The sequence below is a fragment of the Vulpes vulpes genome, chromosome 11 (genome assembly GCF_048418805.1).
Source record: "Vulpes vulpes isolate BD-2025 chromosome 11, VulVul3, whole genome shotgun sequence".
NCBI lineage: Eukaryota > Metazoa > Chordata > Mammalia > Carnivora > Canidae > Vulpes > Vulpes vulpes.
The window spans coordinates 21,902,156-21,918,796 of record NC_132790.1 but is presented as its reverse complement, the minus strand read 5'-3'; the positions used below and the strand labels follow the sequence as shown (position 1 = coordinate 21,918,796).

Here is a 16,641-nt window from a genome sequence, read left to right as displayed (position 1 = left end):
TATGGACATAATAACAATAGCCAACACTTCTAGATTCCAAATTCTCTGCTAAGAAGTTGCAAACATTAAAAAAACAAAGAAGAAGAAAGGTCATGACCTGAGCTGATACCAACAGTGGACACTTAACCAATTGAGCCTTCCAGGTGCCCTGGCATGAAAGTTTTACAGATTCTTGACAAAGAAATACAAAGCTGTGAGGAATTGAGGAATTGACAAGACAAATAAATTTTATGCTTACCAGCTTCAATTAGTAAGGAATTCTAAATTTGACAAGAATCCAGCTGGAGTAATACTAGTAATATTAAAAGGTTTATTCAGTTTTAGCTTTTTATTTTTTTTTACAAGGCATATTTATATAGGCTACTTTGGCCCTGCATATCCTACCTCTGATGATAAAGATGTCTCTTTACTTTTAGGTGCAGAGAGGGGACCTTTCACAGGGGAGATGTTTTTACTGAATTCTGGAGACAAAGAAGAGTCAGTCTTCCTGCAGAGGCTGTTAGTTCAAAATAGTCTTTATGACTTTATGTCACACTTTGGGAGTGGCCTTCCCTGGGCCCTCACAAGGTCATTCATACCTTTTCTGTGTATAATTAGCAAAAGCACCTGGAAAATCCATTCTGTCTGACCTAACAGAATGCAGGACTGATAAGTTAGATTACATAGGTTAGTGCAAAAGTTTGGTGAACAGTGATAGAGTCAGTTATCACACTACTACATATTCTACTGTGCATCCCCAAATCTACATAGTTTTTGGTACTCATGAGATTTGTCAGTTGACTATAATCTTGGTGTCTGCATATGTGACATTTTAAAGAGAATTTGATCAACTTCTTTATTTTGAAGGGAGGATGCAGATGTACAGACTGTAAAATATCAGTAGCTCAGCTGGGCATGGAGTTGTGCTATTGAGAATTTTTTCAATGTATATTTCACTTCCATCTCTCATCCTCTTCATAGATAAAATTAAGAATTTCAATTCAATCATAAAATCAGATACATATTTTTTTGGTTCTCACCTTAAAAAATACTGACCTCTCAAAATAGAAAAAAAGAGGAAATTAAAAAACACACAACACATATATCAATCTCTATTTTATTTCTTTGAATATTGTCACTTACTCAGAGCCATATATTAGCAATACCTGTGGCAGTAGAGTTACCAGCAGTGATTAATTACAGTTAAGTAGAGATAGGAGGAAGCAAATTGTTGCACATGTATCTTCAGGTATATGAAGTTCCATCATCAATATTCTAACAAATGGGAAAATTCAATTTGAAAAGCAATGTTTGTTTGGTTATCTTTGTCCTTTAGTGTTTTATTAGAAATTTAAGTTGATTTCTTTTTAGATTTGATTTAATTATTTGAGAGAGAGAGAGAGACCACATGAGTGGGGGTGAGTAGGCAGAGGGAGGGAGTCATGCAGACTCCCTGCTGAGCATAGGGTCAAGATGTAAGGCTGGATCCCAGGACCCTGAGATCCTAACCTGAGCTGAGGCAGACACTTAAACTGAGCCACCCAGGCACCCCAACATGATTTTTTAAAATTAGAAGCCATCAAGTTGATGTTGTTATTCTTGCCTTTCAAACTGTTACAGTATAAACCCCACGCATCCCTACAGTCTGCCTGCCTAAACAGCCCTGCCCTTGTCAGATGACTTTACCTTGATGGCTCCTTTCTGTTGGGCTCTCTGTGGTGATACTTCTTTGTGTCAGAGTGCCTGACTCTTCCATCAGTCATTTCCTCTGTAGCTCATTTCGTAAAGATGCTTCTTGCAAATCATTGGCAATTGACTTGTTCTAGTTACAGTGGGAAAAACATGTCTTATCTCTTCTCCTTGTTAGAAGAACTAGAGAAATAGGATGTGGAGGAAGCTTTACATTCAATTATACTATTGATTGATGATGAAAATATAGATGAATGGATAAAGTAGATGTGGTTTATGTATACAATGGAATATTACTCAGCCATTAGAAACGAAAAATACCCACCATTTGCTTCCACGTGGATGGAACTGGAGGGTATTATGCTGAGTGAAATAAGTCAATCAGAGAAGGACAAACATTATATGGTCTCATTCATTTGGGGAATATAAAAAATAGTGAAAGGGAATAAAGGGGAAAGGAGAAAAAATGAGTGAGAAATATCAGAAAGGGGGACAGAACATGAAAGACTCCTAACTCTGGGAAACGAACTAGGGGTGGTGGAAGGAGAGGTGGGCGGGGAGTGGGGGTGATTGGGTGATGGGCACTGAGGTGGGCACTTGACGGGATGAGCACTGGGTGTTATTCTATATGTTGGCAAATTTAACACCAATAAAAAATAAATTTATAAAAATAAAAAAATAAAAAATAAAATAAAAATAAAAATAAACAAATAAAAAAAGAAAATATAAATGATCCCTATTATATATGCATTAAGGTTGACATTAAATGGAAACATTTATAGATATTACAGTTATATTTTGAAGTAAGAATAACTATTTGAGTTATCCAAGGCAATAACATTATGCCCATTTTATACAACAGTAAAATGGGTTTGGGAACCTAAATTTTGCATAAGTTGATCTTTGTTTTTCTCCATGGATATTTCTAAGAAAATATGTTTTCTTACAGTTTTCTATATAATTTCATACTCTTCCCTCTATGTACTGACTACAAGATACAATAAGCTAAATGAGCCGAAGTGAATACTAGTGAAAAGGAAAAAAATTCAAGTGGTGGTTCGTAAACTATTAGGGTCAAAATTCTGCATTTACACATTTATACTTTATTTTTAAAAATTGTAACTGAATTGATAACATAATGAGAAATTATCTGTTAATGCATTATGTATGTGTATACAGATATATAACTACATATACATATTTGTATCTATGTGCAAATATATATATATATAGTTGATTCTTATTATTACAGATTCTGTGTGAATTCACCTTCTTGTTTTAATGTATTTGAAACCTTCAAATCAATACCCTAGCATTGTCACCATCAGTGGATATGTGCAGAGCAGAAAAAAAATTGAGGTGCCTAACACATATGTTCCCAGCTGAGGTTAGACAAGGTGAAGCTCTACCTTTAGGTGTCATCTCCTATATGACTCAATCAATATCCCTTTTTGTGATCTATTTACTGTCCTGTTCTCATTTCATTGTTGTTGGTGGTATGATGATGGGGACTGTTGACGATAGCCCCCAATCATGCTATGGAAATGCTGTCTAGGTTCCTAAACACAAGGCTGTGATCTATTTTACAGAGTAAATAAGTGTGACAGTTAAGCTGCCCATAGGTGTAAGTTATAGCCACTTTGCTGGTGAGTTCAATATTAAGGAATTAAAAATACTATACATCCAGAAAACGGAACAGAGGTTTACCAGTATGTGTATAAGGCTGATTCTACAAGTGCTATTGTGACATCTGAAGCATTCAATGAAACTATGTAAAAGACAGAAAAGTGAAACAATTTGTGAATTCAAGGGATTATGAGGCATTAAAAAAGTTTATGGGTAGCAGGTTGTGAGGGTGAAATCCAAAGGAATCTATAGACACTTCACCCAGGGTCCAGGAAATGTCAAACACTTCTCAGCTAGTGTTTCACTACAATGAGATCCTACATGAAATTCATTATTTGTAAGAACTAGTTAGTAAAATGTGTCTTTGAACAGAAAGACCATACAGCTTATTACCTGGTTATTGAAAGTGTGATCAGAGGCTGAAAAGCAACTTAATGCTGTGATTCAGAATATATTAATGCATTGTGTGCAGTGATTTCACAGAACATAACTGCAGCAAATAATAAAAATAGGCTATAGGCTATATCTATACTTACACTACTATTCTTTCTTGAACGCATAGTGCAAAATCACTTTTGGCTAGGAAAATATAAGTAAATGCACATGAATGTTTATTACATCATTAATATGTTTCAGAAAATGTTTATTGAGAGAAAAAGTTAATTGAATTATGGCACTGCTATAATATTCAATTCCATAGGCATTTTTAAAGTGAAAAAGTACATAAGTCAGAATTTGGAGAATTGCCTTCATTATTAGCTAAGTAGCTGGAAAACTGCAGAACAGAATTTATTATATGATCTATTTTTTATTTAAAATAACTCTACATATAGTCTCCAGTATATAAAAATCTGAAGATACACTCACTAATTAACTCTACTGAGAGAGAGAGAGAGAGAGAGAGAGGAGAGAACAGAAGCATTTTACAGTCTTAGAGTTCTATACAATTAATGGTATTGTTTCAATTTAAAACGTATATATTTATCAAAAGAGAATTATCTTGAGATACGCCATAATTTTAACTGATGCCTTGATGCATTTTAACTGATACATAGGCATCACACACCATTTCATATGTACTAAACACCTACAGAAATTTTGTGATTGGCAAATTTTTCTAAGCATAACCATAAATGTGTTAAGGGAAATAAAAATGTTTTGTACGTGAAATCAAATTATAATTCTGTCCTACCTTCCAAAAGGACAAAGAAGAAAAAAATTAGAGACAAAAGTACACCTAATAAACAAGTAATGGAGGTATACAGAGATGGAAAAAAAATGCATCAGAGACATTTTGAAGCAATAAGATTTCAGGAAGGAGTATTTCAGAGGTCAGACAAAGCTGACTTTCTGAAGGCACATTTGCCAAGAGCCATCAACTATTTCTGGCCAAGAGGGGAGATTTTCCTGCACAAAGCCAATTCTGAGGGTCAGAAAACAGAGATGTTGGGATTGTGGCAGAACATAAAAGACAAAAGTAAGCAACTAAAAGATCTCATTCCAGGTGAGAAAGGAGGAACAGACACTGACACTGATGACATGTTAGTTTTCAGAGGAGACATTTGCTAAACTCTCAGACATCATGGAATGGGGAGCAAAAGAGTATGCAGAGAGCATTTGAAAAATAAGAGGGAGTTCTGGGCAATCTTTGTTTCCTTGACACCATGTCTCACAATTGAAAGCCTGAGCAGATCAAGCCATAAGTGAGTTCAAAAGTGCCACTGGTCAATAAAGTGATAGAATAAGCTTCAACTCAGCGTTTTCATTAGATCAATGTAAAAATCCTCTATGGTGCTTATCACAGAGGAAGAAGTGAATTATCACTGGAGGAAAATATGACTTCATCTGGTCTTCATAATTTTTCAAAATAATGTTAAATACTCAATAAGAAATTAGTAGACATGGCAAGAAACAGGAACATGAGTTCAATAGCAAGGAGAAAACCAGATGAAACAGACATACCCACAGTTGTAAATAGCAGTGAGGGCTTTGAAAATAACAATGTTTAATGCATTTAAGGAATTAGAGGATTGGGTGACAAATAAATTTATTCATTTTAAAAACCAAAGAGATGAGAAATTTTACCAAACAAAATATAGTAAAAGTTAAAATAAAAAGAGACCAATAGGAAGAATGGGCAGACGGACATTAGAAAATGCTAATGCACAAGAGCCAAACCTAATAATTCGGTAAAGCAGAATTACAGAGTAGAAGACAAGATTATGGATCTAAACTAAAGGTTAGTAGAAAATAACAAACCGGAGACTTTCAGGCATGATGCCTTACTAGGAAAGGAAGAGTTCCATGGTGACAAAAAGATCAATCAGCAAGAAAGAACCCTTAACTTTAGATCTTTATGCACTCAATAAATGGAAGTGTTTAACTACCCATAACTTAAAAATACACAAATCGAAGAAATCAGCAGCTCTAACAGGAGAAACAGATTAATCCACATCTGTAATGGAACATTTTAACACACGTCTATGAAAAGCTGAAAATGCAAGCAGACAACTCTAAGGAAAGACATATAAAATCACTTGAAATGAAAAACTGGACTATGCACACACAGCTAGATAAATATGGAGATAGAGATATAAATAACAACAAGTACAGATGATTGAAAAGTAACAAAAACTGTGGCATATATAATGCTTTAATCTGTATCTTACGATTAACTTCAGTGTCATATTAAGAAACTATTTGGAAAGTCATGGCCCAGCAGTTCAGTTTAAGCACAATAGTAGTGATATGGATTTCACAAGAAAAGGATGATGATGATGATGACCATGATGGCCATGGTAATATCTCCTGAGTGCTTACCAGTTATGAAACCGCATGTGAAGGTCCTTACATAAGCATATCCATTATGTTTTACCCTCCACTGTCTCCAGTTCCCAATGACATGCATGTTGTTCTTCCCTGCTGATAGTTTAGGCGGCTGAATTTATGACAACAAATTGTATTCCAATGCATGTAGTTAGGAATTGGAAAAACAAAATTTTGAACCAAGCTCATTTTGACTCTAGAACTCATGCAAGTAACAGCTTCCACAATGATTTTTTTGCCTAGCATACTTCAATCTGCTTTTGCTATAAGAAAGTCTTGACCTATATTTGGCGACTTGCCCTCATATATAATGGGCTTGCACATTGCAGCTTCTTTATGAAATATTATCATTAGTGTATGAGCATCTTCATGCATAACAAAATCTTAATGCAAATACTTTGCTTATATTAAAAAGCAAAAGATGCTTTGGAAAACTAGTATATCATGAATCCTAGCCTCCAGAATTTCTGTCCAGGTTTCTTAGACCAAAGGGTTATCGTTGGTTGAATCAGGAAAATGATTGAACAAAGTTTGGAATAACTAATTTACAGTACCTCTACAACTTGTCTTCACAATCTTAAAAAAAACAATCACCAAATACCAGAGCTTTTATCAATTTCCTCTTTACACAAATGAATAAATTAAGTGAAGACTTAATAATAATGAACAGTATCATGATATTATATGCCTTCATCATAGATGTGTTGGAGCAAACATAGTTTAGTTCATGTGAAGCACCAGTTTGATTAAACACAAAGTACTTAATAGGGATAGGCTTGGAGAAGAAGGAGATATTTATAGATATTTCTTTCAAAGTTCAGATTATATTTAACAAAGAGATATTCAAGGGATGTATTTTTATGGGATAAAGTAAACACTAAAGATTTTAGAAGAACTGGAGAAAGAATGTACTGGGACTTGTATAGTATATAAAGGGGGCTGATCTTACTATTCTTGTAATACTTACACAGTGTTATGTATTAAGTGCCACTACATTTTGTATTATGTGCCACTACAGTTTCTGAAAGGATCTCTAATTTATCTACTCCATTCAGAGCAGTCTCAGATAATCAGGAAAGTCATGTATTCTGACTTTTATTATAGCCAGCCATTTATTTTTTCAGTACCTTATCTGATCTTCTATTTCCCTTATTTCTTCTAACTGCCTTCTAACCTAAAGTTGATATTAGCTGGGTTTTTTAACACGATAATGTATTTGTTTGTATGATTTTTGTTTGATTATTTATTTATTCACAAAGCATAATGATACTCCAATCTATTGGCTGGACTTTCACATCACACGGGACCAATAAATGAGCCATGAAATATGTAGGAGGAACTATTTCCATAAATGTCAAACCTGGTCTTTGTAATGGAATATTTTTACTACCTTCTCTCAGATGTGTTTGGTCTTCACCCCATAGACAAGAGGATTGAAGAAAGGTGGAACCAGTAGGTAAAGTTTGGACAGGGTGATATGTATGTATGATGGAATATAAGATCCAGATCTGCGAGTGAAAAAGGAAAAAAAAAGCAAGGACATAGAACTGGAAGAAGACACATACGTGGGGGATACATGTATTAAATGCTTTAAGATGTGCCTCTTTCTGAGGCAGGTGGAAGACCGTGATAAATATTTGTACATAGGAGAGGGCGATCAACATGAAGTCCAGGCCACCAACAATAAAAGCCCCAAGGAGACCATAGAGTTTATTAATGTAAACATCTTCAGCAGCAAGCTTCATGAGGGCCATGTGTTCACAGTAAGTGTGGGATATTAACTTGGTTCAATAAAGTTTCAGACGACACTTTATGAGCAACAGACATGGGATGATCAAAATGCAGGCTGCAGTGTCACTGCAACTCCAATGTGAGTGACTAGTTGTCGAGTGAATATGGTAGCATGCCTCAGAGGGAAACAGATTGCTACATAGCGGTCCAGAGCCATAGCCAGCAGGACTCCTGATTCAATACCCTGAAATGGGTGGATGAGCCACATCTGAAAGAGGCAAACATCAAAAAAGATCTCTGGCAAGTGGAACCAAAAAGTTCCAAGCATCTTGGGGACAATGATGGTGCTAAGTGCAATGTCTGTGGCTCCCAACATGGCCAGAAAGATATACATAGGCTCATGGAGACTGGGTTCAGATATGATGATGATCAATAGCAGAGAATTTCCCACCAAAGCAATGACGTACATAGCACAGAATGGAATCCCAATCCAACACTGTATACTTTCTAGACCAGGGATCCCAATGAAGATCAGCACAGAGGGCATGAACATGGTGCCATTTTTAATAGACATGACAGTTCAAAAGCCTCTTTGGTAAAGGACAAAGCTGTCCCCAGTGATTCTGTTCTCTAATATATCCTATTCTAATCTAGTACTACAATTACTGAAAGACAAAAATATGAAAACCAAATTAATCATTTAATTTGGTTATTAATGTGTTAACACATTATTGTGTTAATTATTTTTTATTTTGTCAATTAGTGAGAAAATGTCAAATGAAAGGTTCACAGTATACACATTACCAGAAACAGCCCACCCCTTCTCAGTGATAATCACAACATAAAAACTGAGTATTTGGATACCATCCTTTTGATGGGGCCACTGTGATCAGGCCATTTAGTGACCTTCTCCTTTCTCCCCCATTTCATCTTCTCTTCCTTCTAACCTGGTCATGAAAATCAGAGAATAAATAATTGGAATTTTTTTTTTAATTTTTTTTTTATGATAGTCACAGAGAGAGAGAGAGAGGCAGAGACACAGGAGGAGGGAGAAGCAGGCTCCATGCACCGGGAGCCTGATGTGGGATTCGATCCTGGGTCTCCAGGATCGCGCCCTGGGCCAAAGGCAGGCGCCAAACCGCTGCGCCACCCAGGGATCCCAATAATTGGAATTATATTGGAGACAGACAACATTAAAATCCACTGTACTTTGAGCCTGATTTTCCCCTCATTTTTTGTCTCCTTTTTATCCTCCATTCACTTTAGACTGGCAAAGCTGGGTATTTCTATGGAACATACCAACATTTCTCTGATAAAGTATCGATAGAAGGTCCCATCCTAGTGTTGTGACTCCATTAGCCAAAAAAAACCTCTCCTCATCTTGAACTTTCTGCTCACCTAGGAGTTTGTAAATATGATATTGCTGTGACGCTCAGACTTCAGCCAGAGACAGTGGCAGTGACATAATTTCATATGGCAATTCTAATTCAGGACACAAGTGCTGAATGCAAATGTTTGGTGAAATAGGCACTCACAGCTCCTCACAATCTTTCTTTCATTTATTACAGAGGAAGGAAAGTTTGACAATATTAAATAAAATTAAAATGGTTGAAGAGTACCTGGTATAAAAGAGAAACCTTGGGTGTCTCACAGGACAGTCATAAGGAAGAAGCTAAAGTGACTGATGTAAGATAAGGTTAATTGAATGAGACTGGGAGTCTAGTATTAGCAGAGATGATCCTTGCATTGACATTGGGGGTACATACCACTGAAGGGAAGTAAAAAGTTCTACTTTTTATCTCCTACAGAAGCCGACATAAGAAAATTATGAGGGAGTAGGATTTGTTCAAAATTAACCAAGAGATTCCATGGAGAATAGTTGACAAACACATAAGTACATTCATGTGGAAGTGCCTGGGGAGGCACCAGAGACAGGAAGAGAGCCTCCAAAACAGAATTCTCAATGCAATCTACAGGCTGTTGCTGGGGACACTTCACACTCTCCAGTAACTGCACACCAGCAATGAAGTATACTCTAGGCGGCGGCTCACAGATTATGAATTGATCAATTTTTTAAGTGAGAACACAGAGGTTGCCTAAGTGATTAGTTGTTGGGGTCTAAATGAAGCTGATTTATGCATCTTTAAATTATTGTTTCCCTAAGCATTTCGAAACATTTGCCTATAAATTAAGTCATAAACACCAAATATTAATCTGAGCTTTTCCCTGGCCCCCAACAACCCTAATGACTACTCAGAAATTTTAAATTTGGAACGATGTGGATATTATTTCACCATATCACCCTCCCAAAGGAGAATTCGTTAGTAGGGAATCCTGGTAGATGACTTCATGTGTGCTTTTGCCTTTTCATGCCTGCTTGTCTGCTGTGCAATGCTCACTTTCAGAAAAATCTCTCCTCATGTGGAAGAAACAAATTTCCCCCAATGGCTGTCCCCTTTTTGAATTACAGGTCTTCAGTATATTAGCACAAGATTCAAGTTATTCATGATCTGTTCTCCTTCAATTTAAACATCTGCAATCCTACCCACCTTGGCCGGTAGCATGTTGCTAACTTCCTTAACCTTCCTATTTTGTAACACAGATTTTCCAGTATCATGAGTGCTTTTGAATTGTAGTTTCTAAACCTCAAAGTGAGAGTCTACCAAGAATTTATTTGTACCCTTTAATGATTAGTAATTTTGCTGTGGAGTCTATATTCATTGTACTTGTGTTTATACTTCAACTTTTAAAATTTCAAGTCCAGTTAACCTGCTACTCACTTTTTTAAGAGTTTATTTATTTATTCATGAGACACACACGCACACACACACAGAAAGAGAGAGAGAGAGAGAGAGAGAGAGAGAGAGGCAGACACATAGGCAGAGGGAGAAGCAGGCCCCATTCAAGGAGCCAGACTTGAGACTCAATCCCAGTCTCCAGGATCACACCCCGGGCTGCAGGTGGCGCCGAACCACTGTGCCATTGGGGCTGCCCAACCTGCTACTCAGTATCTAGAAGCCCCAGTGGTAAGTGACTAGAACAGAAGTTTCCTCTTTGCTGGTCAACTTACATAGTACCCAGAAGTGGCAATGGGAAATGACTGGATCAGGAGAAAGTTGAGCTTTGCTTTTCCAACGAGTAGATTATCTGGGTTTTCTAACATAATTTTCCTTGATGACCAAACTTCATAAGCTTCTTGTATATCGTGAGGGATTTTTTTTTATTCCCTGTGGCAAAGAAGGAGGGTTAGAGCCACAGAACAACCATCATTTCTCAGGACGATGCTCTTACTGAATATAGCAGGAGACCTGCTATATCTAGGGCAGCCAGGAGCTGGTACTGTTGAAGCATCTTCTCTAAGTCAAAGAGTGTGCTGTGTTTCACACTACCACATATGTGATTCCTTGTTCTTACTTACTTATATGATGGGGAAATGGAACACAAAATGGGGACTACATAGCATGGAACTCCAAGTCTTGCCTGAGTAAAGTGACCAGCTTTATCCCAGGCTTTTTAAGGAAAGTAAATTACTTTCACACAAATGGTAGCCTTTTCCTGTTTATCTCACTTACTTAGTCTTGACCATCCCATGGAGATTCAGAGGATTTCCAGATGCAGTTCAGTGGTCCCAGGGAGGCATGTGTTTGAGAGTTCTGGGGAGGGAGTTTGGAAGTTGCAGGGAGCTTATTGCATAGTGAGTCTCTTTTCCATCTGTCTAACGCCTGTGCTATGCCATTTGTCCTTCATTATCTTGAGACATTCTCTCCATGCTCATAGCAAGCCTTTTGGAGTAAGTCCCTCATTACTTGCATCATACATAGGGCCTATGTCAATGTGACACAAATCTCAACCCATTAGCCTATACATGTGTTTTCCTATTACCCTGGACTCGGCACCTAATTAGCTGGAATACCCAGTTCAAGGGGACCCCCAAGCTGGGAGTGAAGAAGCTCTTCAATGATTGTACATAGAGCATGATTTTGGGGGTAGGTCCTCTTTATACCTTCAAAAGTTGATATGTTCCTGAATCTGCAGCTTGGAATGATTTCACCTGGAAAGGGGACTAAGTGGCAACCAAAATACCAACAGATCCATGTGGGGACTGAATCAGTTGGACTCAGTAGCCTGCCTGGTCTTTGTTCATCAAGGAGGTCAGAAAAACCATCTCTAGGGAGAGTGGAAGTAGATTTAGATGTAATAAAATGCAGGACTCTCAAGTCCTGATCAATACCAATTGCTAATTACCCTTCTTGGGACCATGTGCTACCTGGTGCAGACATTCCACTGACTACCTGAGAGAAACCAAATGCCAGAGGCAAAAGTATACTTTACATAATACTGTGAGGTCATTTGAGCAGCATGTGGTGGTTAAAAGCCAACTTTTGGAAGGAAACAGCTCTGCCCCTTCCTAGCCAGGACTCAAACTTGGGCTGTTTGTGCTTCTGGATACTTATTTTACCTCTTCAGAGCCTCATTGCCATCATCGGTAAGATAAGAATACAACAACACAAGCTCTTCATTGACTTCTGAAGTGACTGATGCAGCTCACTGCCACTCTCCCCTGCCAGACACATGCCAGTTGATGTTCCAGGGAGCTGAGCTGCTCTCCCCTCAGCCTTTCTCTCCTTTCCTCACCAGCTGAATTTGAAGCTGGTCAGCACTCAGCTGTTTTCCTCTAAATCTCATTTGATGCATGCTATGTTTGTTGTTATAATTAGATGTGTCAATTAAATGTTAGGTAAATAACAACAAAGAAAGTCAATCAATGTAACTAACATTGTAAACAAAAGGAAGGAAAAAAGCCATGATTTCAATTACTTCAGAGAAAGCATATGAAAATATTCAATATCCAAGTAAAGTAAAAACCATCAGAGATCTAGGAGTAATAGGGAACTTCTTCAACTGCTGAAATATATCCATGAAAAATCTAGTGAATACTGTATTTAAAAGTGTAAAACTAATATTTCTCCATAGATTGAGAGAGAGATGGCAGGATGCCCCTTTGTCAATACCTTTATTCAACAGTGTACACAGGTCCAGATTATAGCAATATTATATTGTATTAGTTTTGACTTCTTATTCATAAATTTCACACGGTAATATCTATTAATCATCCTTTTTGTACGTAATCTCTAAAAATCATATGGTTTCCATTGTCTTCTCCTGGAGGGATAGTGTCCTCATCAATTATTCAGTATGTACTATGATTGCCACAACTTCCTGAAACACTTAATCCCCTAAACAGAATTAAAATGTGTCAATTCCATGCTTATTATCTCACAAAAATCATGTTTTTCCTTCTCTAATATCCACCGATATGTTTCATTCCTTTTGTCATGGTATTTGCCATTTCTTACTTTGTATATATTTCCTGTTCACATACATTTTACTAAATATCAAGAACAACAAGGCTCAAATTTATTTGTTTTATTCAACAAGACATCCCCCCCCCCCCCAAAAAAAAATCCTCTACCACCTCTGCCTTTTGAATGCCTTTGTGTCTTCCGTTTTCTATAGTGCTATGTTTTCTTGGGTGTTTTCTTCCTCTGACTATGTAGAAGTCCCAAATTGGACAACCAGATGTATCTCTCTGTATACTCATTTCTTTTTGTTAATCATCTTATTGTTTCACAGTCTTGAAGGTTGAATGAATAAAATTTAACCAGATATCTGTTGTTGAAGCATCCTGATAGTGTGGAAGGTAGGTGGGCAGAGGAACAGCAAAAAGTGAAGGTCTGAAATCACTCCTTTAGAGTCAGTCTCTCGTATGCCAGTTTTGTGTTTGGCTCATATGTTATTTCAGGGTCACATAATGGTTCATTCAAGTCATCATTTTTGTTTATCTCGTCGGTATCAGAATAAACTCCCTTCTACGCAGATATTCTGTATGTTGATGTCACATATTAACCTTAAGCCTTCACATTGGTCGCTTTTGAATAGCATTGATCATAGCAGAAAAATGTTTAATAATTGTTCATTACTCTAAGTCTTTTTTTGAGATTCTAAGAAGCCTCAGGCATTGATTGCCCTATGCATTGCTGATAACAATTATAAATATGATGCAGGTTTTAATCTCAAGATACTTGCATTAGACAATTACTACATGCAAAAGTGGAATTCCTTTTCTGTGTGTTCAGTTTTGAACATCAACCTTCAAATTTGGACAAAATTCAAATGAGTTAAAATCATTAATACCTGTGCCTATGGAAGATTTGTTTCTGTGTAAGTATTGATCATACTTTCATCTCTGAAGCATATTAATGGAAGAAGACAGACCAAAAAGGCTATACATTATGTAAGTGAACTGTTATGAAATTCTTGAGACTGCAAACTACTCCTAGTCACAGAATGTAGATCAGTGGTTGCTGGAGGCCTGCCAAAGATGTAAGGAGGGTCACTAGTGTTTGATCACAAAGGAACAGGAAATTTTTGGGAGTAATGCTTAAGTTCATTATTAATTGTAGTGATGGATTCATAGGTTCATAGATACCAAACTATATCATATTTTATATTTATGTATGTCCATTACTATACGTCTTTTCAGTATACTTTTTCCTACACAAATTCATCACCATTTATAGTCTATGTCTATATATTTTTGGTGTTGCTTATATTGTTATCACTGGTTTTACATTATGTTTATATTTATCAGTATTGCAGACAGCATTGACAAACATAGGTAAGTCATTCCAAATTTATCAAAATATAAAAACACAAGCAAATATTAAAGATGAGACATTGTCAGAACAATAGGTCTGGGTTGTGTTACCAGTTTGAGGATATTGATGTATGACATGGTCCTTGGAAGTTACCTGGAATTGTGCCATCTTGTGTAATTTGGTTTCTATGGATGCCTAAGTTGCCAGAGAGGAACATCTCATTTTAAACAAATAGGACAAAAAAACACAGAAAAAATAGAAAAACTTTGAAATGTTAGCCTTATTTTGTTCTAGTATGAATAGCAAGCCAAGGTTATTAAGTGTTTTTATAGTTATTGAACACCTCATTCAATTCTGACATCTAAAATTAAAATTTTTAAGAGATTTTATTTATTTATTTGTTTGTTTGTTTGTTTATTTATTTATTTATTTGAGAGAGAGAGCACAAGCAGGGAGACTGAGAGAGGGAGAAGTAGGCTCCCCACGAGCAGGGAGCCTGTTGTGGTACTCCATCCAAGGACCCTAGGATCATGACCTGAGCTGATGACAGACACTTAATTGACTGAGCTACCTAGGTGTCCCATAAAATTAAATATCTTTGAACATATATATTTCCAGGAGGTATTAACTATTTAACACATTGATGTTGCTATATGTAAAGCAACCTAAACTGCCTGTAGAAGGACTCAATAATGATCAAGATGGTTTCTTGGAGGAAAATATTTTTAGGACATGGTCACGAATTTGTTTGGTCTTCACACCATAGACTATAGGATTGAGGAAAGGAGGGACTAACAGGTAAAGGTTTGATAAGAGGATATGAACATATGGTGGTATGTGAGAACCAAATCTATGTGTGAAGAAGGAGAAGAAGGCAAGGAGGTAGAACTGTAAGAAGACACAGATGTGGGCAATGCAGGTATTAAAGGCCTTGAATCGTGCCTCCTTCTGGGGCAATTGAAACACAGTGATAAAGATCTGAACGTAAGACAAGGTGATGAATATTATGTCAAACCCCAAGATACTGAAAGCTACAAAAAGGCCATATATCTTGTTGACCCGGATATCTTCTGTGGCCAGCTTCACAATGGCCATGTGCTCACAATAAGTATGGGAGATGACTGTAGTCCGGTAGAGTTTAAGACGACATTGGATTAGCAAAATGGATGGTGCTATAAGAATGGCAGCCCTGAGTGTCACCCCAACTCCAATGTGAGTCAAGAGTTGCTGGGAGAAGACGGTGGCGTGTCTCAAGGGGTCACAGATGGCCACATAACGATCTAGGGCCATTGCCAGTAGGATGCCTGATTCAATTGCCTGGAATGAGTGAATAAGCCACATTTGTAGAAGGCAGGCTGCAAAGGAAATCTCTGGCAAATGAAACCAGAAGATGCCTAACATTTTGGGAAGAATACAGGTGCTAAGTGCAATGTCTGTGGCCCCCAACATGGCCAAAAATATGTACATGGGCTTATGGAGGCTGTGCTCATATTTGATTATACCTAAAATTAGGGAATTCCCAAATACAGCAATGAAATACATGACACAGAATGGAATCCCAATCCAATGCTGCACTGACTCCAGCCCAGGAATCCCAGTGAGTGTTAGCACAGCAGGCATGAAGATGGAAGCATTGGGAGTGAGCATGATGATATGGTCGGTAGAATCATGTAGTAGTGTTGCTGTTTCATCTTCTAGTCCCCGTCAAGACTCCATGTATAAAAAAATAATAAGAAATCACTTTTTTTAGTAAAGTATACTTTTGTTAGATAAAAGATGGTAGTCTTCTCTTTTTATTTATTATTGAATTATAGGTGACATTGAATATTTTCTAAGCTTAAGGTGCACAACATGTTGATTTTATACAGTCACATTTTGCATTATGAGTGACATTTTATTGTTAACCAACACATTATCACATCCTGTATTGTTTTTTTTTTCTTGGTAGGAATAATTATGATCTAATCTCTTAGCAAGTTTGATGTTTTTAATATAGTATTTTTGTTTATGATAATATCCCATGCATTAGATCTCCAGAACTTATTTGTCTACAAATAAAATATCTCCTCAATCTACTCACCCCTTTGGCCCTGATACTCACAATTTTTGTCTGGTTTTATGAGTTCAGCTT

General features: G+C 36.9%; 1 protein-coding gene and 1 pseudogene across 1 annotated transcript; both read right to left on the bottom strand.

The window, feature by feature from the left end:
- Nucleotides 1–7,474: 7,474 nt before the first annotated feature.
- On the bottom strand, nucleotides 7,475–8,425 carry LOC112911768 (olfactory receptor 52A5-like; annotated as a pseudogene).
- A 6,781-nt stretch (nucleotides 8,426–15,206) lies between these two features.
- On the bottom strand, nucleotides 15,207–16,157 carry LOC112911727 (olfactory receptor 52A5). The gene has a single exon (XM_025988402.2). The coding sequence runs from the start codon at nucleotides 16,155–16,157 to the stop codon at nucleotides 15,207–15,209; it is 951 nt and encodes a 316-aa protein (XP_025844187.2).
- Nucleotides 16,158–16,641: the final 484 nt, after the last annotated feature.